At 40.4% G+C, this 25,164-nt stretch overlaps 2 protein-coding genes across 10 annotated transcripts in view; one reads left to right on the top strand and one right to left on the bottom strand.

The window, feature by feature from the left end:
- Window positions 1–13,900, top strand: part of NSUN6 (NOP2/Sun RNA methyltransferase 6) — a 31,214-nt gene extending 17,314 nt beyond the window's left edge. For both annotated transcript variants that reach the window (XM_075211931.1, XM_075211930.1), the window contains exons 8-12: window positions 925–1,044; window positions 7,553–7,697; window positions 9,150–9,301; window positions 10,511–10,636; window positions 12,410–13,900. In XM_075211931.1, coding sequence (XP_075068032.1) covers window positions 925–1,044; window positions 7,553–7,697; window positions 9,150–9,301; window positions 10,511–10,636; window positions 12,410–12,607 — 741 coding nt within the window. In that variant the 3' untranslated portion in view covers window positions 12,608–13,900. The remainder of the gene's footprint in view (window positions 1–924; window positions 1,045–7,552; window positions 7,698–9,149; window positions 9,302–10,510; window positions 10,637–12,409) is intronic.
- Window positions 13,901–22,050: 8,150 nt separating this feature from the next.
- The window catches only part of CACNB2 (calcium voltage-gated channel auxiliary subunit beta 2), a 243,637-nt gene continuing 240,523 nt past the window's right edge, over window positions 22,051–25,164 (bottom strand). For all 8 annotated transcript variants that reach the window (XM_075211922.1, XM_075211925.1, XM_075211927.1 and 5 more), the window contains 2 exons: window positions 24,232–24,417; window positions 22,051–23,596 (listed from right to left, as the gene is read on the bottom strand). In XM_075211922.1, the coding sequence (XP_075068023.1) occupies window positions 23,111–23,596; window positions 24,232–24,417 (672 nt within the window). In that variant the 3' untranslated portion in view covers window positions 22,051–23,110. The remainder of the gene's footprint in view (window positions 23,597–24,231; window positions 24,418–25,164) is intronic.

The following is a 25,164-nucleotide window of genomic DNA, read 5'->3' as shown; positions in this document are numbered from 1 at the left end:
ACAGGTATATGTTCTTAATACAATAAAGCTCTAGTCCCAAAACTGTAACCGGTGCCCATTAGCCCCTAGCTGAACCACTGATTATCACATGTAATTTACATTGAGAAAAGTGAACTATAGTATAGAGGTACAGTGGCTCTGTAGTGCATTGTAAACCTGCCAGTATCAGTAACACTTTATAAAGCTAGCCAAAGCCCTGCAGCAGGAATATTATTATACATTAGTCTCTTAACATTTGAAATATACAAAGGGTAAATAAAGAAATGTGGCTGCTGTGATTGTCACTTCACTAAAGATACAGTACATGACGCCGAGTTGGAGACATCTTGGGCGTAACTTACGCTCCAAAATTCTGCACATATAGATAGCACTTTACATCCAATGCGGAGTCACATCCAGCTCTCCACCAGCACAGAGTAAATTAGATATTGAGATTAAATGAACTCATTTTTTGAGATATCTAGTGCAGTAACTTTTGTATTATTTCTCCTGCTTGATACAATACAGCAGATATATCAGATATATTCCTTATTGCGCACGAAGGACTATAAAAACCTTGTAACTATTGTCCGTTATAACTGATCACTGCTTCTTGGTCCTGACTGTAAGGTGTTATTTGTACAGTGCATAAGGAGCTCTCCTGCTAGCTGTAACTGGTCATATTGTGCTATACTGGGATCTCACATATAATATGCTATACATTAATGTACAGCATAGTATGACAAATTATAGATGGCAAGGGATCATGGGAAAGCTGGAATTCTATCGAAGGCTGCAAGCCAGGACATGGGAGCAGTGCAGAGGAATCGGCTATAACAGTCTGCAATGGGCCTCACTCACTTACTTAGCGTGTTAGAATAATATTATAGAACATAGTCTAGAAACGGAGGAATCTCTTAAATCGTTTTTATTTTCTTTTGATAGAATTTACCTTCTGCTGTTGTCAGCCATGTTTTAAATCCGCAACCTGGTGAGCGAGTGTTGGATATGTGTGCTGCCCCTGGAGGAAAGACAACCCACATCGCCTCTCTCATGAGTGACCAGGTAATCCATCATGGAAGTATGTATCAGTATAATGAGTATATATTCCTTTTATCTGTCTATCCCTTATCTATCTCTCTAGTCTATCCAGCCTCTGTCTCATCTATCTGTACTTTGTGACCAGATCTAACCTGCAAGACATAAATATGAACATTTTGCAAAGACAGAAAAAGCAAAACTTTTCGATATGAGTGGTACAAAATATCCCTCCAATATGCTGTGTATATCCCTAATATATTCTTTAAAAAATACCCAGCTAAATGTCTGTGTCTACCCCTTGCCCCCTCCAGATTAGCAGAAAGATAGAAGACCCTCTCCCTGGACCCCACCATTCTGCCCCCATGCTGGGAAACTCAAAGGGCAAATGACCTATCAGTGGATACTTTCTTTCCTTAACCTCTAAGACACATTAACTTCCTGTCTGTTTTAATTAAAGTGCTCCATAATATTTTGGCACTATGCACATAAAGGTTGCTAATAATATTCAAATAAGAAGCCAGCAGGTAAATATAAATACCTATGTTACAGCAGAGGATCCAATTGTCGATCACAGGAACACTATTTAGGACATAGGGATTAAAATGATAACGTTACTTTTAAACAGTTAGTCGCTATGATATTATACGATTGTATACTGTGAACAGTTTATTAGGCCCACCTGCTAATCCCATATAATTGGCTGCTTAGTCAGTGCTTGCTATTTATACAATGTCTATAGGTATCAATGGATGGCGTGTGCGCGCGTGTGTGTGCGCACGCGTGTGCGCGCGTGTGTGTGCGCACGCGCATGCGCACAATTAGAGACAGGGGAAGGCAGAAGGGTTTAGATGACTGGATGCTGCATGGCAGTGAGCACAGGATACACCGTGCACTTGTATGAATGTATCAGAAGCAGCGACACTTCTGGGGTCTTCATACAGGACAGTGTCACATGTATGTTGAGAACGGGACACCTCCCAAGTAACATGTAGGCAGATAGTGTATAACTGTGCTGATGAAAAGGGGTGACATGTAAAGTAAAAAAAGGGCCACAGACATCCAGCTACACTCAGTACAACAGTGATACAAGAACCGTCAGCTGATGACACTACAGAGTTATGCTTGTCAGCGGAAAAAACAAGAAAGTCCATTGCAGTGGGATAAGGAACAAGTACTGGAGTACTGGAAAACACTGCCAGGCCTAATGTTTGCAGGCTTCACATGGTAAGAGGTGACATGGTATAAAGGTGTATGTATAAGTCAGTATGTATCACACAGGGTTCAGTTATTATTTCCATCTTTGCGTTGCATATCAAATTAAACGTGGGTACAAGCAGAGCAGTATTTTAATGCCAAATAATACCTGTTGCTGGTTAGATGCATTATGGAAGCAGTGTGTTCATCTGAGACTGGTCTCTGCAAGATAATGTTCAATACCCCACGGCTTTGAAGTCCATACAGGTTCTTCCTAATTAAGCATTTCTGGGGTGAGATAACAAGATATTGGATAAACCACCACCAGCTAATTAGGAATGACCTTGGGACACATTGGAACGGAGTCAGCATCCGTGTGCTACACAACCAGTATTTGTTGAGTCAATGCCATGAACATTTCAAGCTATTCTTTTGGCAAATGGGGACAACTCACTATTGGATAGATGTTCCTGATAAAGCGGTCACTATACATAGCTGTTTTAGGATTATCAATAGAGGGAAATAGTAGCCATACTAGTTAAATTAACATTACGGTCAGGGGTTTGTCTATAATTTCTCAGATGACAATGTTTAGTAAGACTTTCCTTTAGTCTTCAAACCTTCAAGCGTTCACTGAAAACCCACCTCTTCAGACAAGGTTATGATATTCCTCAACCACCATCTTAATTTCCCTAGATTACCCTATTACCACCCTCTACACTGCTAACACAAGGCAACAACCCTCTGACCATCATTACCACACACACAGCACACTCAATACTTTTACCTTTGCGTTCTAGCTGGTCCATTGTGCAATATGATGTAGCACATGCCCTTGGGTTTCTAACTCCCATTGTCCTATAGATTGTAAGCTTGCGAGCAGGGTTCTCTCACCTCTCTGTCTGTATGTATTACCCAGTATTGTCTTATCAATGTTTGTTCCCAATTGTAAAGCGCTACGGAATTCCGTAGCGCTTTACAATTGGGAACAAACATTAATAAGACAATAAATGTTGATGATGATGTTTATGGGCAGCTAAATGGAATTAATGGACAAAAATGACAATTTTGTTGATGTATATGGATAAGTTAATGGTCTGTACATTGTTAGTAGATGTATTAATACTTACAAGTTACAATATTTGTCTTTAGATGTGCACACATATCATACACATGTTGTTGGTAGGTTGTATAAGGGATGAGGCACATGCATGTTATCTGTATTTCATTTACACCTATAATTAGACTGGTATTAGAGCTGCCTAATCTTCTGCTTTCAGAGTATGGGCCTGAGAAATTGTTCTGTAATTATTATTACAGCTGGTCCTGGTCACGTCCATCCAAGACTCAAAAACATTTCGACTCAAAACTGCTTTTCTGTGGGAAATCTTTCCAGCTCTGATTATTATTGTTTGTCTAATGGGAATAGACTGAGAATATGAAATGAACATTTCAGCCGTGGTTACGCTGTATCTACTCTTCATTTTATTGCATGTTTTCCCCCCTTGTGGCATACTCGAGCGAGATTCGTCATTATCCATTGAGTACTTATTTAGAGCCGTACATACCAGCATGGAAATCTAAACATGATGAAGTTACGTGTCGGACACATGTAACAGAATATATTAGTGCATATATTGCAATGTTCTCTTATTTAGAATTGGGAGTGAATCCAGCAATTTTGCACCATGTTCTGCTCGTTACTTAAAATGTGCAGACAGATTTAAAGTTGGGAGGGGGGCGTCCTAGCTCAACTCTAAATCTCTGTGTATAAATAAATCTGCCCGGTATTTGTGTGCTACATGCAAAAGCAGATAGTATATTCCCAAGCAAAAATAAATAAATACATTTGCTCTCCCGAATCTGATTGGTTGCTCTAGAGAACATCTCCATTTTTTCAAACCAGCAGCTTGATACATTTACCCCAATGTCTCCCGAAGGGGCATTTACGAAGTTGCAAAAATGTGTTCCTGTAGTGCAATGTATCTTTAAGGCATGAGAGTATGGGGACTTCCAGTCTTACTTTTATGTTTATTGTTTATGTTTTTACATTGGTTTAGGCAGCACAGTGGCCTAGTGGTTGGCACTTCTGCCTCACAGCACTGGGGTCATGAGTTCGATTCCCGACCATGGCCTTATCTGTGTGGAGTTTGAATGTTCTCCCTGTGTTTGTATGAGTTTCCTCCAGGTGCTCTGGTTGCCTCCCACACTCCAAAAACATACTGGTAGGTTAATTGTCTGCTATCAAAATTGACCCTAGTCTCTTGGTCTCCCTGTCTGTTTCTGTGTGTGAGTGTGTATGTCTATATTAGGGAATTTAGACTGTAAGCTCCAATGGGGCAGGGACTGATGTGAATGAGTTCTCTGTACAGCGCTGCGGAATTAGTGGCGCTATATAAATAAATGATGATGATGATGATTGGTAGTATTGTGCCTCTTAATTGCATCTGGCTTGTGTCTAGGTGTCCAGTTAAAATGCAGACTGCGGTCACCCACTAAATCAGGGATGACCCCCTATATGCACAGTCTTCACCTCTTGATTCTCATTTTAAGTATCTATTCCCACAACATCTTGTTTTACATGCAGAAGCAATATGACCTCATAAAACTGTATTGTCCCTGGCACATATATATTGTTTTCTAGGTGGATGAGTTTGAGAAGTGCACTTGTCTAGAGGTTTAGACAAGCTCTCAACATTACTATACTAAATAGACCAGGACATCCCACAATATCTGGTTACATTACCAGCACTCTATGTATTGTAGATGTGCTGCTCTTTTATCCCCCTGTGATTAAATATACAGGGACTGCAAACAGTGGAGAATGTTTCTGTACTAATTTGTCTAAACATACCTTCAATCCACCCCGATCCCTGCGGTTCGGTAAAGCCGCACACTAAATAATTAGCAGAGTTTATTTCGATGATTATATCCTTATGAAAAACAGCAATTAACATTTTACTGATTAGCACAGCGTGTACTTATTGTTTGGTGGTATTACTTTCATCCATGTTTTGTCTCCACAGCCAGCTTATTAATGAGCTAAACGTATTCAGTGTCTGCAGTGAGAGGCGTAACAATTTGCTGTCATAATTGTTGGGTTCCCTTCCCTAGCCCCCGAGTCCTCTGTCATTTGGGGGAGGGGATATTATAAAATGAGGCCTTTCCATCATAGGCCGCCTTGTCATTCAGTTGTTTCAACTCTTGCAGTGAAATAACATCTCATAGATCCAGCACAGTAATTAGTGATTGGAGAATTATTTGTAGACATTAACGTTGGCAAATTCTGATCATGCAAACTGCGTGTATGTAAATTGCATCCGCATCATTGTACAGTTCTTATTGACTTCATAGTATTTGCCAAAATTGTACATTTAAATGTGAACCGCTGCATATATTTCTGCAATTTACTGCAATATGCTGGGAAAAATAGCCTTCAATGAGAAACCTAATTGTACAAAATGTATACTACAGTGCAGATCTGGCCATCCTGTGGCTCTCCGGGTGTTGTGAAACTACAAGTCCCAGAATGCCCTGCTAGCTGTCCGCTAGCTATCAACTGGCAATGCATGCTGGGGCTTGTAGTTTCACAGCACCTGGAGAGCCGCAGGTTGGCCGGGCCTGCTATAGTGAATGTGGGGATAACTACATAAAGGCGGTTTTCATTATATGTTCATGGAGAGGACTGAGTAAACGTATTATAGTATCGCTAATACTGGACAGGTGCTTATACATATCACACACATCTACATTTCATAGACCAAGGACACTACTCTCCTAGGGACAGGGTTACAATGTCGTCACTTGTATTTTCACTGCTCGCCTTCAATAATTATTAACTTCTATAGAATAAGAACATTTTCTGATAGCTGCATACGCCACAGGGAAGTGTTACTGTGCAAATATTCTTTATGTGATTATATAAGAACTGAGCATTTCATCCTGCACACAGAACAGGAGACAGGGTACTGATAACGAAACGTACAGAATAAGATAGCAAGAGAAGTAGTACTGGCCATTTGGTGAATATTTCAGATGTAATGGACAAATCGTTAAAATCAGGCAAATCATTAACTATCAGGGTCATTTAGAATCCATGACGTGTGTACTGGCAGGCTGAATGAATACCAACAATTAAAATTCTACTGTAACTCCCCATGTGCCCCCAGCAAGCAGAACTATCTGGGTTCCCTGCTATTGTGATCAGTGGCAGCTCTACAACTAGAACCTTGAAACCTCTTATGTCAAGAGATCTACTGCTCAGTCACCCACTCAGTGCTCGGGATTCACGTATACACACTATACACGTTTTACATGATTTCCCTTCAGATCTGTGCTCTTCATCTGTCATAACCATCAGTTGAAAAGATCCTGACTCTGCTCACTGTATAGAGATCTATGGACACTGCCGGTCCTGAGTGCCTACACACTGCTGAGTCGGAACAGCATCGTTCCATCGTTGAATGAGATTTTTAGTCCGGTGTAAAAATCAAATGAAACAAGACGTTGTGCTTTGGAACAATAATCGTTCATTGTTGAACGTGATTTTTAGTCTGATTTAAAAATGAAATGTTACGATGTGCTTTGGAGCGATAATCGCTCATCATTGGAGAGTACAGACTAATGCAATATTGGGGCGAACGGTCGTTTATCATTTGATTGGCCCGATAATTGGCTGAAAACTGTAATGTGTACCCAGCCTAAACTTTACAGTACAATTGTCCAGTGCTGAGCGGGATGGGTATCTCACAAATGGCAGGGTTACAGACTCTCCCAGTGAGAGGGGCTGTTACTGTATCTATTCCTAATTCATGATGGAGCTGTTATTATTTATTTCCTGTGTTTCTTCCCGGTACTGCTGGAGATTTTGGTGATTTTGAATTTTTTATTTTTTTTAAAAAAAATAATTATATTCTTTGTTTTTATGCCACCGTCCTTATACTCATTCCTGTACAGAAAATATAATCCTAATCCTTCATATAAGTCCCTGCTCCATTTGAGTTTACACTCTTAAGTTATCTACCACACAGAACACATACACAGGGGTCTACGTTTGTCATCAGCCAATTAACCTACCAGTATGTTTTTGGACTGTGGGAAACCCAGGTAAACACGGGGAGAACATACAAACTGCATACAGATAAGGCCCTGGTTAGTATCAAATCCATGACCCCAGTGCTGTGAGGCAGCAATGCTAACCACTGTGCTTTAGGGTGATTTTAAAAGACTTCTCTCTATGATTTCTGTAAGAAGGTCCCGAACAGTATAAATATACTCAATGTAACTTATATTAGGTTTAATTACTATTATTACTAAGATGAATATTTGTACTGCACAGGGAGAAGTCATCGCTCTGGACAAGATAGCCAGCAAAATTGAGAAGATAACACAGAATGCTTCTGTGCTCCAGCTTAACAGCATCCAGGCGTACTGCTTCAACAGCACCAAGGCGGTGTCATGTGACACAGGTGGGAGTGGTCAGGGTAAGTCCTTCCCATGAGGAGTGGGGCAGCTCCTGGCATTCTAATTGTGTGTTTCTATAAGTGACATCAGGATAGTGTATATGTGAGGGAGACAGTAGTTTTGGATGATGACATATTCGTTTAGTAGATTCCCACAACATCAGTAAGTGGGGCTTTATATTGCACTAGATACCTTTTGCTCTAATTATTAATTAATCACTGGACATGATTCACCCACCCAGCCAGAAGGTGTCGCTAACAGGAAGGACAATTTATTTCATGTATTCTTGAGGGAATATATTGTTAAGAACATAGAACAGTTGAGCAGAGTGAGACTTGTTAAATGAGACCCATCATCATTTTTACTTTTGAGACCGAGGAGTAAATGTATCAAGCTACAAGTTTCCGGCGTGTTAGAAAAGTAGAGATGTTGCCTATAGCAACCAATCAGATTCTAGCTATCATTTTGTATGAATGTATTAAATAAATTGTAACTAGAATCTGATTGGTTGCTATAGGCAACATCTCCACTTTTCTAACCCACCGGAAACTCGCAGCTTGATACATTTACCCCCATGACTCTCTAATCTATTCCTGAGTGACGTGGATTATTTGCTATGAGATAAATGACTCAAGAATACACAGCTCTTAAACCAACTTTGGGTGGTACCTAGAACAGCATTTGGTTGCCATAGTTTTACAGGACAGCTTAAATAGCACAAGACCAAATGAACTGCAGTAACTGTCTGACTACTTGCTATTAGTTATTTTCATTCCATGTACAAGATTGTCCTGAAATTATTGACCTCCTCCTTTCAGTGCCTCACAAAAGCCGGTATTACTTACCTTCAGTGGTCACACACGTCTGTTTACTCTATAGCATTCAAAGCTGGAGGTAGCACATTATATGTCTGCACATATAAACAACGGGGTCACCAGAGACAGCAGGTTGGGTCATGTTCTGATTGTGCTGAGATAAATGAGGGTAATGTTCGGCCGTCTGCTTTAGCACTGTCATTTTATATATAAGCTAAACCAGGCCTGTCCAACCTGCGGCCCTCCAGGTGTTGTGAAACTACAAGCCCCAGCATGCTTTGCCAGTAGACAACCTGTTGATAGCTGGAAGGGCATGCTGGGACTTGTAGTTTCACAACATCTGGAGGTCCGCAGGTTGGACAGGCATGCGCTAAACCATACAACATGAGATGTGAACAATGACAGAGTGACTTGATGGGAGTCTGATACAAATCCCAGAGTATGCTCATGGTGACTAGGTCCATTATACTTTATCCCAATTACCAAATATTAAACTGTAAACTGTGTCAGGAACATGATACAAGTTACTGTGTCTCAGCAGTATGACTCCCACAATCCAGGGCAGTGACATTTTATATTTCTTCTACTGGCATAAACATGTATTTCATACGTACATGTTACAATTACCCTGATTCTGTTTTATATTTGCCCTTTTAGGTACTGGCCCTCCGTTCCTGCCAGAGTCCTTTGATCGCATTCTCTTAGATGCCCCATGTAGCGGGATGGGACAGAGACCTAGTATGGTTTGCCCTTTGTCATTAAAAGAACTCGTTTCATACCCAGCCCTGCAACGCAAGCTTTTCAGCACAGTAAGTGTCCTGTTGTATAGTAAATGTTTTCTCTGAGCTATAAAAAGTGGTAATGAGGACGTCCGCCTTATTGCAGATGTCTCTCACTCAGCCTAAATGTCCCTGTTCATTGTCTTCATTAAGCTATTATCGGTTTTATCTCTTTTGCTGCTTTTATATAAAAAAAAAAACGATCTGAAATTTACCAAAAGTCGTGAATTAGAGAAATTGGATAAAAAAATTCTGATTTTAAAACGGAGAAAAGGTCGTTACCAAACATGCAAAAGTGCGATCTCACTTTACCCATAGCTGTTTGTGATGTCCGGCTCTTTATGTGCAGAATAGCACCTGATTACACAGGTAAGTGCATGGAATTGGCCAGTTGGCAGCATGTGTGGAGGAGAAAGGTTTGTAGTCTCCAATGCTCCCTCCTGAGTACAGATAAGGTGTAGGAGTGCATTGATATTTGCACTGAAATGCAGGATTACTTAAATGAACTGATGGGGGTGGGAGCACATTTATGGAGGCGTTATTAATTGAAAAGGTGTCTGGGAAGTGAAAGGTGCTGGAAACCTAACCATAGCCCTATACTTTTATGTTCCACCTTCCACTTTAACAAGAGCACATTTCTAGGTGTACTTTGACCAATATAATAATAATGCTTTCAACCACCCAAACGTACCACATGGAATAGCGGGAGTCCCTATATCTACTTACTCTCATGGTTAATTTAAGCCATAAATAATGTTAAACCATGCAGTATTTCAGGAGAGTAACTGAAAACATTAAAGGTAATGAAGGGGATAGTTATGAAGTAGTAGGACAGTCCAGTAGGTTTTTGCTGGCCACCTGGAGCTCCCAATACATATCCCAGTGTTTGCTCATCGGGAACAAGTGCATTATATTTTATCCCAGGCCCGAACATTAGACTGTCGGATATCCTTGAATTGTAACATAGCTGACCCTCGTGGGTTCCATGCCCAGCTATTAGGATATCGCAAACCACCATTGTGGCTGACAGATAGCTAAGAAAGCCAGAGACACCAAAGACTGCAAATGGCTCAGTGCAGATGAGTGTCCAGGGCCGGCTTAGCCTGACATCTGAGTAATATGCATTAGTATGGACCAGATCTCCTGAATCAATGTCACTATATCATGTTCTAGTCTAGTGATTTATTCAGTTTCTATTCCTGCCAAACTCTTCTCAGAAGAATATTTTCTTTTCCTCAGGCCGTTGAATTATTAAAGCCCGGTGGCACGCTGGTTTACAGCACATGTACTATAACTTTATCTGAAAATGAAGAACAAGTAGCCTGGGCTCTGAGAATATTTCCCTGCCTCCAGCTTCAAGCACAGGTAACAAAACATTACAGTGTCATTTTAGTTGCTCATACCTGAAAATGAAGGTGTACAAGACCCATTTTCCAGGAGCCTTAAATGACAATCCTCTATTGGAAAAGTCTTGGCTACTTACCGACCTCCCACATAGAAGCACGTCTATAGCGCTCTATGGGCGAGGTACGTACAGACTCCTCCCCTCACACTGACCGCTCACAGCATAATCAGATCATGGTGACACCACTGGTGATGTGGAGAGGAGCGGTGGAGCCCCCTTATGGCTACACAGGAAGTCTTATCTGAAAGTGCCTCTACCAGTCCCTTGTGATATCATCTAAGCGGTAATAGGTGACAGAAGTGGTGGGCATTTCATCTCGCACTAAACATAATATTCATCCTTTTCTGATTGACAATGCCAGGCTTGCCGGATCAGTGTGATTCTCCAGTTAATGATATGAGACTTGGTTTGTCTGCAATCTAGTCCAGCAAACGGAGTGCCAAAGGTTGCTCCACTTTCTGCCAGCCGCTGGTATGCCAGTTACTCTTTGACCCATTTACGTGTGTATTGCGCCCTCCAGATCTGTGTGGCTGCTTATACGAACTTAAGAAACACACACCACACCAATTCCAGATATTAGTAAAAAGAGTTTTTACACTTCCATAACGTTGTTCTGCTCACGTTTAGCCCTGAACTCCATGCCTGCCTATCCCTATGTCCTAAAATTAGTTCTTTGTGCTCTACGATTAGCATTGGGGAACAGTGGGGGAGGATGCATGTTGAATGCCCCCTCTTCTTCCTGCAAATGAGTCCTATTTACTATTTTCGCTATTATTATTTACACATTACGTACTGGTGCCTAACACACTTTTTACTTTATTCTTCTATAGATCACTGCTCATTTGTTGCACCCCTTTGTGTCATGTGCAAAAAGACATAGCTTCCCTAGTTGTCCACAAATTATATCATTAATGAACACCTTAAACAAGGACTAATCCCTAAAGTACTACCCTAGCCCTATTTCTGAGCTTGCACCATTGTCTACAACACTGACTCCTGTCCTTTAGCCAAAGCTGTATCCATTACTTTATCTTTGAGTCAAGCCCAATACTTTTCATCTTTTTAATTAATTAATTAATTGATTGTGTGATACCATATCAAATGCCTTGCTAAATACCCACTGATCCATACTGATCCAGCACTTTAGTTATAGAATCAAAAAAATCTACTAGATTTGTTTGAGACAAATCCATGCTTCTTTGGATCTTGTAATTCGTTTGACTATAAATAGTCACTAATTCTTTTTTCAGTAGTAATTCCATAAATTTTCCTACAATTTATGTGAGACTCACAGATCTATAGTTATAATATCCTTCCCTCCTGACATCTTTGTGAACTACAATCACATGGAATTATACCTGTCGGCAATTATAATATAAAAAAAAGATAGAATGCTGCTGCAAGTTATACTCTTAGTTCTTTTATTACTCTTGCAAGTATGCCATAATTTTGAGAGTTTAAGTAACGTCTCTGTAGCAAATATATTTTTATAGAGAGTACACTAGGGTATATATTTCCTCTCCTCTAGGGGACCCCTTTAAATGATCAAACACACTTGTGTCAAAAAGATAATTGAATTGCTTTGAATTGATGTGTAATTCCAGGTTCTCTATTTTGTCATATCTCGCCTAAATAGTCTGAAAACTTGTAAATTAGATCTATTCAGTTAGCGATAAAGGGTATTATTGGTGAGGACATAATGTGTAATTGGAATGATGTTTGTTTTAAAACAGGAACCACATATTGGAGGGGAAGGAATGAGGGGTGCAGGATTGTCCCCCTATCAGCTGAAACTTCTCCAGAGGTTTGACCCGTCCTCTGCTGTGTTACGTGATGTTGATATAAATGATTTGAGCTGTGAAGATGGAGCACTGCTAGCGAACGCAGACACCATTGGCTTCTTCATTGCCAAATTTCTCAAAAAAGTGTGATGAGATTTATTTACTTTATATTCTGTGAATATATGCTGTGGATGAAGTAATACGTTCTGCAGGTAGTGGATTTCTGCCTCCGTGTTACCATGACAACACATAGATATATCTGAGTTGCCATGGCAGCAGACTGTCTGCCAGCTGTTCATTTTACACTCGGCTCCTGCGCGGCAGGGTACAGGAATTACCAGGCGTCCTATAGGGGCTGACTTTTCTCTGTTTACATTAATGAAAATAAATCCAACAGGTCTGTCAAGGACAAAGCGTATTTCAAGATTTGAACACATGTACACTGTTTACATTGCCAGGGCTGCTATCAGAAAATGTGGGGCCCAATACAAATGATATAGAGAGGGGCCCCTTCATCCTCTGCTCGACCCCCATCTCCCCGGGCAGGGTGGACACAGAGGTGGAGCCCAAGGAGCAGGTGCATGTGCATGCTTGCTCCCCTGTTGGTGGACTGTGTCGCTCTCTACTACCTGTTATTGCAGCATTCACAACCTGCTGCTTTCTTGTCTGGGTCCTGGAATGTTGGGGCCTGTTTGAAAAATGTATAGGTACATGAATTATGGAAAGGCAGTCAGTAAGTGAACACCATACATAACACGGATAAACTCAAATGTATATAATACATTCAGCCAACCTGCAAAAGAGCCGCACCTTGCCCTTAGTTTTGAGAATGAAAAAACATCCCAAAAACCGACCTTGTTAGATCCACTTCACTAATTCCGCAATGCCCCCACGTCTCTCATCTGCTTCAAAGTTCCACCACATGTTGAATGGACCTCCTGCATGGGCCGAAATTGCCTCACATGCCCTTAGACCCCTACTTGCCATGAAATGCACTCAGACTCCCAAAAGTTTCAGATCCCTTACTTATGCCAAAACTCCCCCACATGCCCCTCAGGGCTTGCCACGTGGCCTTTACATGCCACCCAGACCTCCAGACATACCTCTCAGACCTTCCACATACCACTAGAGCTCCCCATGTAACCTTTGCATGCCATAGAGACTTCCACATGTCCACTTATACTTAGAGGCTCCTCCACGCTGTCACTGGTAAGATGCAATGCAGACTGTCAGACAGAGTTTTTTTGCAGCCAGTGTACTCCTTCACACCCTCAGGAAGCTGAGTGACCCCTTACAATAGTCCCTCTGTCTCCTGTGATGGCAGCTCTGTATATTAAATTATGAAAACTGTAATGTTACTGTTTGATAAAGAATTGAGACTTTTTAATAAAAATTAATGGCATGTGTGGATCGTTATGCATGTGACCTGTGCCTTTGGTCCAATGTATGCCTCTTTCTGTATATTAATGTATACCTTTTGCATACACAGTGGAGGCAGCCATTTTGTTTCTGAACCAATCTTAAGGAGAATGCAGCCTATCAATTCACTAGGAACTATTGATGTCATTGAGCATGTGCAATGAGGGAGCCATTTTGGGCCTTCGCCTATGTTCATGAGAGTGCAGCATGAGATTACTAGTTCCTAGTGAATTGTCATTCCTTTTTTTTTTTTTGGGAATTACAAAATAGCTGTCTCAAGCTCATTTATGGGTCTACTTCCTAATGAGTGATTTACTGAGCAAATTGCTTACACTCAACAGGCAACAAGTACACTTTAAATCTACAGAGTAGCTCAAGATATTTTCTTGAAGAAAAAAAAAAAATCTGTTCCTAAGACTTCCTAGAAGCTCAATAAACAATCAATGAAAGTGTGATTGGTGTTCTAATATTGATAAAGGAACCTTCTGCGATACGTGAACGTGTGGAACGGCAAAGTGGAATTCTTTATGAAGTGCCTTACTTGCTGCAGTTTTGCTCACTTCTACTCATAGATGGACTTTGTTTTATATCCCAGATTTTCCAAAAGGAATTTCACAATCTTTAGATCCCTTTTTTCCCATAATTATACTCATTATGGATTTTAAATGGTCTGTGCATATTTTTTTCTGTTTTTGTCCTTAAAAAAGACATTCACATATACTGCAATTGCCCAACATACAACTGATCGTGAAACAACAGTGCTGTTAGGAACCCCTCCAGCTGGCACAACACAACCCGGAATCTACTCTGCCAATCAGGTGTTGACTGGAGCCCCTGGTGGTGGGAACAGACTGGGCTGCAGACTGACAGAGGGTCGTGAAGTGTGTACCGGCTGGGGAGAACCCAGGCAAGCGGAGTGAGGTCCACGCAGAGGTCAAGGGCCGGCAGCAGGTAGCAGGTAGCAATTCCAGTTAACAAGCCGGGGTCAGGGGTCACAAGCAGATAGCAGAAACGGTAAACAGGCCAGAGGTCAGGGTCACAGGATACACAAGCGAAGTCCAATTCCAAGCCAAGGGTCATACACGGGAGATCAGCAGAAGTTCAGTAGACCGGAAAGGGAACAAGCAGGTCAGCAGACTGGAGAGCAGAAGCTATAACCGGCAGTGAGGCTGCAGACCTCACTGCCTTAAATGTACAGGTGAGCCAATCAGAGCCTAGCTCTGCAACTTACTCCCAGGAGCTGACTAATAAAATAATTACAGCCCAATAGCCAGCAGGCTATTAGGTCCCTCTGCGCACGCGGCGCTACACTGCAGGGCGTCCGGCCGTTGCCTCGGCAACGGTCGGGAGTAGAAGGGAAGTGACGTCCCGGTCGTCATGGTGACGACCGGGACGCTGGGGCAGGCAGGAAGCGAGCCGCGGCGGCTGTGAGTACCGCCGCGGCTCGTGACAAGTGCCACATGTAATAAACGCAATCTCGCTGTCCCCTCGCCTCGTGATTAATATAAGCCATAAATGAGGCTAAGTGAAGCAGCATTAGGAGGAAAAAATGGAAAATGTATGTTAATGAAGGGTGGTTCTAAAGTGTGGTTGGACCTTTGATGTGACATTTACAGGTGTTGTACAGTGCACTGCTTCAAATGTTCCCACCTCCGCAAACCCGGACGCACTTCTAGTTTGTGGTGGGGTCTCCCAAGCGTAGAGATTCGGGGTGCACCTTAAAGTAAGACTAAAGCGTTGTCTGCTGCACATTAAGCACTTTGTATATGATCCCCACATAGTTCAAACAATGGTTAAATCTAGTTTCTTGTCATTGACATTGGCTAGGGAATCCCACCCCGCTGCACCTGCTACTACACACAACAAGATTACAGTTATTCCCAAAGGACACAACAGAATTTGATACCAGGAAAGCAGTGTTATCAAGAATCTATGCACACAATCACCATGTACTTGAGGAGATGGAAATCTGCTCATCAAGGACAGAGTAGCCCATTAAAAGTGAAATTCAAGGTGGTGAAGTCCTTCACAAATTAATTATCTTGAAATATGAAGGATAAACGAACTGACAGACACTGCATTAGTGAAATAAGTTTATGACATGATCGGGGAGAGCTGACAGGAAGGGGTGGCATGAATTTGATGAGGCTTTTAGCTAACACTGATGTTCCACTTAGTCTCTGAAAATGTGGGTTCCTGGTATGTAACAATCTCTACAAATTAGCATTATTTTCTAGCATATTTGAGCTGAGCACATCACTATGTCTTACTGCTATAATAATAAACGCTACTATAGAAACGTACCTACATTTTAGTTCTGTTGTGAGGAAGGTATGTAGCTCATATCCACCATTAAACAACACAGGCTGAAGGTACAGTTATTATATAGAGAAATACAGTACAAGGTACCATAGAACTCTCTTTGGATGACTTCACTAAATAACTGTTATGGGGAATGTATCCAACTATTCCTTCCTTAACCTCATCCCTCTTCCCGTTTATGTTTACCAGTTTGGCTTATTGCCCATATTATTAAGAACAAGTAAGAAAACAGTATTGTCCCTAAATGTGCCAAATATAGCTTGAATCTAGTAGTATTGTATTTAGTTCTTCTAGACAAAAGATACATAAACGGTATTGCAAGTAGTTCCAGGGCATCTATTTGTGGCATCATTCTAAAGCGGGTCCGGAATCATGGTTTTCATAAATCTTAAACATCAATTAAATAATATGTATAAGTAGAATACATGTCATACAAACCATCATACAAGTGTCCTGTTTTCTTCTCGCAACTTTAAAATGTAGGTTCCATTGTTCCATCTTTCATTGTCTCCTAGGCATCATCTCCAGAAGGAACGCTGGAGGTATCGCTAATGCTGCTCCATCTTTTATATTCTCTTATGCACCATCTCGGAGAGTAAAGCTGGAAGTGCTTAATAGTGTCAAAGTGAAAGATTGAACCCTATCTCTAGGAATGACAATAGATACACTGTTACTCATATGCTCTTAGGCACCACCTCCAGAGGAGCAATGGAAATACGGTTACTACGATTTCACCTTTCATATTCTCTTAGGCAGCAGCATCTCTCTACATACACAGAAATGTTAGAGCCTTAAGCTAAAAGAATGGGTTCTTCTGACCAAGGCGCAAAAAGTCTGTCTTAAAAGAGCAGTGAAAATTATAGATTGATACCCAATTAAATGAATCCGCAACATTTCCATCAGCTTATTTATGTTATGTTATTTATGACTTTCCACGTGGCAAAATATAGCGCATTTTTCAAACAAAAGCTAATGACATTTATTTCTGTCTCAATTAGAAGACAAAGAACACTTTTATAAAGTAATTTACAGCGTATGAGACTCTATTACTGTGATTTTAGTAACCTAATAGTTTTCACCTGTACTTTGACACTTATTCTGCCTTAGCCAAAATTGAAATAGAAATGCCTTACTGTCTGCAGGTATAATGCGTATTTTAGGAATAATGGAGATGATGCGTACATTATACGGACACTCATTGTGTAGGCTTACTTGAATAGTATCAAAATAAGTCAATTGTTAGCAGCTACAGACTCCGAAAGGCAGTGCTTTCAATGGGAAAAATATTTAAAAACAATGTCAAAAACGTCTTTGTCTGCTTTACCAAGGTAACACTTTTAGATACAACATGTTACAGAATTGGGGGTGTTCTTGTATTAATAAACAAGAGCCCTTCACAACAATTACTCTAAATAGACGTGTAATGCTTACGTATAATGAACTTTTAACCCTTTGTGTTGATTGTTTTTGGTGTTTGTTTTCAAAAGCCCATAATGAAATATGATAGAATACAGTAGGCCAAAGCCTATCTGTTGTAAGCCTCCTGATATGAAAATTCCCTGAAAAGAATTTGTTACTGACAAATCTCCAAATAGGTACAATTGTTGCCAAAAACATTACCTTGCGTTTTTTTCTATTACTGCGCTATTTCTTCTAGAAATTTTTTGAAATTAAAATAAATATTTTGGTATCCTCATATGTGTTTCTTTGGTTTGCAGTGAAATTAAACAAACAAAAAAAAAAGCAAAAACAATTACTAAGTCATAGCTTCTTCCACGCAGAAATCTTTAAATGGGCCAGACAAAAGTATTGCCATCTTTTAGAAGTTGTTAGAAATAATGATATTTCAAACAGGTGATTATTCACTTGTGTTGAGTATCAGATGCCTGCAATATAAAAATCACTCATTAAACAAGGTTGAATAGTGGAAAGGTCATTCTCAAGCTTTGTTGCACTGTGTGTACTGCACTGAGCATGGGGAAATGAAAGAAAGGCAGATTATTGTCGTAGGAGGTCAGACAAGAGATTGTAGCCAAGTATGGACAATCTCAAGGCTACAGATCAATCTCTAGAGATTTTGATGTTCTGATTTTCACCATATGTAATGTTATTAGGAAGTTATACGGGCCCCTGGCACTGTAGCTAATCTCCCTGCAAAGATTGCAGTACACGAATGTTCGAAAGTTGTAGAAAGCACCTCAATCAACAGATTGACCTTCAAATACAAGGTATGACAGTTTTCATGGTAGGAGGTCTAGGAGTGCCCGACTGCTGAGACAGATAAAGCCAGGCTGGAGTTTACCTAAACAAGGCAAATTCCACCAGGAGGAATGTCTTGTAGCCAGATGAGACAAATTAAAGCTTTCAAAGAAAATAACTTGTCCTACAGTCAAACATGTAGGAGGTTCAGTGATGTTTTGGGACTGCTGTGCTGCATGCAGAACTGGGAGTCTGAAACATGTGCATTGCATCATGAAATCTGGAGATTACCAAGCCATTCTGGAGGACAATGTTGAACCCAGTGTCAGAAATCTGGGTCTCCGTCAAAGGTTATCGGCCTTCCAGAAGTTCAATGACCCCATACACACTTCAAAAAGCATTTAGGAATGGTTCAAGACAAGACACTGGACTCTTCTGAAGTGACCAGCAATGAGTCCAGATCTAAATCCCATAGATCACCTGTGGAGAGATCCAACAACAGCAGTTGGGAGACGGAACCTTCACATCTGGGAGAACTGCAGCAGTTTGCACAAGAAGAGTGGTCCAAGCTGCCAGTAGAGGTGGGGGAAGCTCATCCATGGCTATAGGAAGCATTTAATTGCAGTTAGTTTAACCAAAGGCTGTGCTACCGAACATTAAGTCTAGGGTGTCAATAATCTTGTCAATGCCATTTATTTTCAGAATAGAATTCAAAGGTTCTGTATATTTAACAGAGAATCAACTGTTTTAGAGGAAATTGTGAGTTATTTGATAAAAAAAAAAAAAAAGTGCAATGGTGCCATTCCCACAACTGTATAGTTAATGTTGGCATTAATGTGTACTGTTTGCCTACATACAGTAGAGACAGAAATTCTGTGGGATAGTCTAATATAAACGAGCATGAAGCCAATCAAATCATTAGGAACTGGAGACATGTAGACTGCAGCAAGCCTGAAGAGCAGGATGCCTATGAACTAAGATCTGGTATCTTCAGTCAGACCTTATGAGGCAGTGGACGCAAAGTCCTGAATTTGTTTTTCAATGTTGGAAGATAGGTATTTGGTGGTCTGAAGGAATATTATAGGCATGATGTAGTATATTAATTAGCAGGAACTAGTGGCATCTGGGAGACAAGAGACACAGAGTGGGGACTGCTAATGGAGGAGCTGAACCAATATTTATTAGACGTACATCAATATACTAAGAATTAGCAGCATGAAGGGGGGGGGGACACTTAATTTGTCAGAAATGTTCTTAAAATCTTTGGAGGTATGTATGTTGTAAACAAAGCCAATGTTTAGATTGTACTGCTGCCTATAAACTATGAACTGTTAACAACTCACCAGGAACAGTTGGTAGTGAGTTCATAGGCTGCATTCTCTTAAATGTTCGTTCAGTTGACAGAATGGCTGCCTTCACTGTGTGTAGAACTTTAGTCAGTTTTTGAGATTGTCCATGATACATGAATAGGCAAACACACTAAGGGTTATCAAGCTGTGGGTTTGAAAAGTGGAGATGTTGCCTATAGCAACAAGATTCTAGCTGTCATTTTGTAGCATGTACTAAATAAATGATAACTAGAATCTGATTGGTTGCTATAGGCAACATCTCCATTTTTTTCAAACTTGCAGCTTCATATATTTACCCCCTAAGTATCTCTACCTCTACGTTACTCCATTCCTCAGCACGCCTCACCCTTTGCCTAATGTCCTTTACTATTGAAATTATCTAAAATTGTTGTTGAATTAAAAGATGAAACACACGAGTTATTGGAACATAATTCTTTTGTTTTTGTAGATTTCTACATGTTAAGAATAACATGTGATTCACAGCCACCATTTGTATATAGCATAATAAATAAATAAAACCATTTAACAGTCCGACATGGCTACGGGACCTACAATCCAATATCTACAAAGGCCATTTTGAAGTATATACATATGCTTACAAATCCGATTCTGGAAAATAAAGACACTCCCCACAAATATGCATATACAGTATTCAACAAAGCTTATATTTAAATAGTTTTTTTTTTCTTCTTAAAAAACAAACAAAAAACAAACAAATGTATCAAAGTGTGGTATGATAAACCCAAAAAATGGAATTTCAGGACCTTAAATATTGTGGTATTAATGAAAATGCTGCTTGGCAATAATAATACTCACCGGTGCCCATGTCAATATCTAATGTTCTCTGAATATTGCACACACAAGTACTCATGATAAACCTCTGAAAGCTGCTATATTCTAGGGCGTATTTGTATTGGATGCTTATACACAATAGAGGCAGCCATTTTGCATGCTGAACCAATATTCACTTAGAACTAGTACCTTACGATTATTGATTATGAAGTACCTCAGTTAGGTCACTAACAAAATGGCTGCGTTCAGGTGCTCTTTAACCCTTAAGGTGTCAGAAATTTTGCAAATTGAAGACAATGAAAGGATCAGGTCACGCCATTTTGCTGCCTTACTATATGCACCCTATAAATTATTAAAGAGTACACCCGCTTATTACACATTTTCATAGTCCTCTGTCCACTTATTGCCCCAAGCCCACTGCCCCCATTGCTAAATTACTCAATTTGCAGTACCCAAGTACAGGGTCTAATTAAGCTAATTAATAAAAATTAAATTAAGTTCAGGTTTTAGGCTAATGCGCTGATGGCAACCCCTCGCCTTCCACACCAGTCCAATAAGCAGTAGGTAAAAACGAACTCGTTCTTAATTTTATATCGGCTGTCTTCACCCTCCCCCCATCAACGTTTATGTTTCCGTGTTTTTGAAGCCCAGATCCACTTGGCTTTTTAAAAGGGTCACGGCCATCTTTCTCACTCATATCATTTTCATTAAAATCAGAACAGTATAGTAGAATGGCGACATGAACTGGCGCTACAGAGGGTGACGATATAAGGGGTACAAAGCTGTCCTGCATGTGCCTATCGGCCTCCTTGTCTCTCCTACTCGGTCATCTCCTCAAGCGCCCGCCCAAAGATAACTCACCGTCTTCAGCCTTAACCATGGCGATACATAAAGATTATAACCTTACTACATTTTTGTTCTCTTTTTACTTGTGTGAAAAACTATTCTCTCTGTATTTTAAAATAAATTTCAGTTGATACCTCTCCCTTGTCACAATTTTGCACCCCCCAAAATGTGTCCCTCCCCCACCCCAATTGCCCCGCGCCCTAGGCTGCAACCTAGTCAGACTATTGAGTATCAGGCCCTGCAGAAGCATCGCTGCCTGAGAAGTTCAATCTCAGAAGTAGATGGCACCTGGGTGGATCACATTGTTTTCTCCCCATTGGTCGGACTGCATATTACCTAGGCCAGTGTTGGCTAACCTGTGACACTCCAGGTGTTGTAAAACTACAAATCCCAGCATGCTTTGCCAATATATAGCAGCTTATTGCTAGAAGGGTATGCTGGGACTTGTAGTTTCATAACACCTGGAGTGTCACAGCTTAGCCAACACTGACCTAGGCAGATCTCTTAGTTATTCCTGAAAAGTTTTACATTTTGTGACCATATTTAGAATTGTTGAGGTTCAAACGATTGTTTTAGTGATAGAATAAGAGGGACTATTATAACAACAATTATTATATTTATAATTATTATTATAACAAATTATTATAGTCGAATATGCCCTTTAAATTATTTACATATTTAACCAATACTTTATTATATCCTTAAAACTGTTGCAAATGTGTTTATGTTTTTCATAAATATGTGTCTCATAATGGTTAGATCTGCATGTCTGCACCTTTTGAACAGTGGTTCTGCAAGAAAATAAATTACATACAATGAATATGAAAATGATGACCTATCTATCAACGTTTCTGTTTTGTGACAATACAGTAATGCAGCAGATTCATCTAACTATCGTTCAATTGAAAGAGTCCTAACCACGAAGTCTCCATGCTAATTCCAGTCACCGACTATAAAAGCATGACGTAAAAACGTACAACGGGTGTATAATCAAACATTTAACCATGCCGGGCAAAGAAAACGACAAAAGACATAACCAAAATGAACCAACAGAGAAAACACTAGATTTTTGAAGATTGAGAAAAGTGGAAACGTGAGTGTAAGGCAATATATAACTCTGTTCTCAAACGTAGACAATGGGAGGCAAACATAAAAGATAAATAGTGACTTGGAAATCAACATTCAAAGTAGGTGGTTGCATTTTAAAATATACAAAAGTAAAAGCAATGTCTTAGTAGTCTTTCCAGAAGTCTGATATCACTTTTGCAGCCACAACAGATTATTAATATAGAGATCTAACAGTGCAAAAGTGTAACACATATGGAAGGGGAAAAAATTATTAATTCACCATTTTTATGCCTGGAACCAGTTTTGTCTAAAAAACAAAAAAAGGTTACAAAACATTATCACTTGCTTTAGAACAGCAACAATATCTTGATGGCAACATACAGCATTAAAATGGTTACCACAAAACAGCTAAACACATGGTTTGGTAACAGATTTGCAGATGCACCAATGGCAATTTTAAGTTAAAACAGTAAAAAAAATAAAATATTTTATGACTTTGCTGTATAAGCAATGAACCCTTATCCGTTGGGGAAAAAAAACAAGAAAGAAAATACAGAGGGATGCTAGTTTTACAACATGAATCCAAACAATTTTCAGAGGGTCTTATACAAGATTGAAAAAAAAATAATTACATATAAAGGTGTCAATGATGAAAAATTTACTGGCGGATGTAAACATCCCTGTTCCACTCATTATCGTTACGTTTCCTGGAAACCTCTGCGTCTTTTTCACAATATCGTTCTCTTGATTTGTGACGACTGCGGGGTTTGTTGCATTCATTGTGGTCCTGCTCCCTGTCCTGATCATTTGTCCGGTGTCGAGGTTCTTTGTGTCTATGTTCACTACCTGCGTGTGATTCGTCTCTGTGGTTGTGATCCCGGTGGGATTCCGGAGGATCAACATGCTCAGGAGAGTAGTCATCCTTTGGCTCTAGGTAAACGGAGTCTCTGTTGTCTTGTGTCTCATTGTCAAATGTTTCCTGTCTGGATAAACCTCTGCTCACTCCACTTCGATGATTGTGGTGTTGCGCAGAGGAGGAAGATCGATGTTGAGATTTTCTCGTCGGTTCAGCAGGTGTGTCCTCTTCTACAGAACCATTTCGTTCAGTTGCCGGAGGCTCGTTCTTCTGCTCTCCTTGGGAGCTCTAATAATTGATAAAGATAAAACCCTCAGTTAAACACAAACATCTCAAACAAACTCACATAATTTCAATCATCTCCACCTTCACCACCAGGTAAGAGGCAAAATAAAATAAAATATATTCCTGTTTTTATAGATACACATGGCGGCAGACATTCACACACACATGACCATCATGATACCTGGATAAACTTTTAGAACAGAACAAGAGAGAGATCCTCACCTATAACAAGCTACCTTTCCCGTAGAGAGAGATGTTCTTACAGGTACTCAGATGCCCCAAGGACTTAGGACTCAAAGTAGTAAAAGTTTATCATAGGTATCAGGTAGCAAAGAGGTATAGAGATTGGGAGTACATCACACCACACAGTATACAGAGGGTAAACCAGTAACAATGCAAATGGTCGAGGACAGGAAGAGAGCTAAAATAACCACAGACAAGACAAAAGGTCAAGGTGGACAGCAGGCTGGGATGGCCCAGAAACATATATCCATACAGCTGCTATTCAAATGGGATCCCATGAGCACTCGTATTACACCAGCAGAGATGCATTGCAACGAATGACATTGAGACACAAGTAAACACTCCAACCCAAACACCCAGCCCACGCCACCCTTCCCTCACATCACTGGTAGTACCTGTGCATTAGAGGCCGAGGACGGAGTGGCGGGAAGTGTTGCAGAAGTTAGCGTGCGAGATAAAAGTGCATTTGGTGGGTTGCTGCTGGGAGGGTGCGTGGCCTTCCAGTAAGCTTCTAGATAGTCTGCCAGGTGTTCACAGGCGTCTTCAAGCTGGTTTTCGTCCAGGATCACATCAAACATTTCCTAGGAAAGACACATACTTACTTGTAGAAACACGATTAGCAATATAAATATACCTTATAACTGAAAACCAGCAATGTCCGTTCTGCTAATTATACAGTCAGCCAAATGCATCCCATCTAACCCCCCACTCAGTGCTATAATACCGGCCTGGGTTTGAGGTTTTGCTCCCTTTAAGTCATTTTTGCTGTGTTAACAATCTCCTCCCCGTGTCCTATCCACATAATATAAATACATGTAATTTATCAGTAAGTACATGATTTTACTATGGATTAGCATGGACTTTAAATGGTGGCTGATCAGATACATAAAATAAGAGAATATGTCATATTTGCTAGTTGCCCTCCGTTTCCTTAAGGTCCGTCCTATGGCGTCCTTAAGTCAATGGGAGGGAGGGGGGGCACCTCAAAGAACTAACTAAAAGCTCATTAAACATAGGAGAAGCCAGAGTGCATGCTGCCATTCCAACCACTGTGGTCTAACATTTCTAATATGTTAGAATGCAGCATGTCATATTTGTCATAGATGCCAGATACCTGTAGAATAGATTGTACTGGCAAAAGCAGAATGCATGACAACTGCATGGTAAACAGGTTAAAGATAGAACACCAAAGTGCATGTTAGTTTTCACGCGTTTTACCCATTTTCCCAGAGCATATGTGTGTGAATAAGGTAGAGGTGGTTAGTGGCAGCTACAGATGGATGTACTTTAGATGATCCCTGTGCCATCTACCTCCCTCATAATCTGCT

This window comes from Mixophyes fleayi, chromosome 5 (assembly GCF_038048845.1).
Source record: "Mixophyes fleayi isolate aMixFle1 chromosome 5, aMixFle1.hap1, whole genome shotgun sequence".
Classification (NCBI taxonomy): domain Eukaryota; kingdom Metazoa; phylum Chordata; class Amphibia; order Anura; family Limnodynastidae; genus Mixophyes; species Mixophyes fleayi.
Note: the sequence above shows the minus strand (reverse complement) of the source record. Positions and strands in the feature narration are given on the sequence as shown.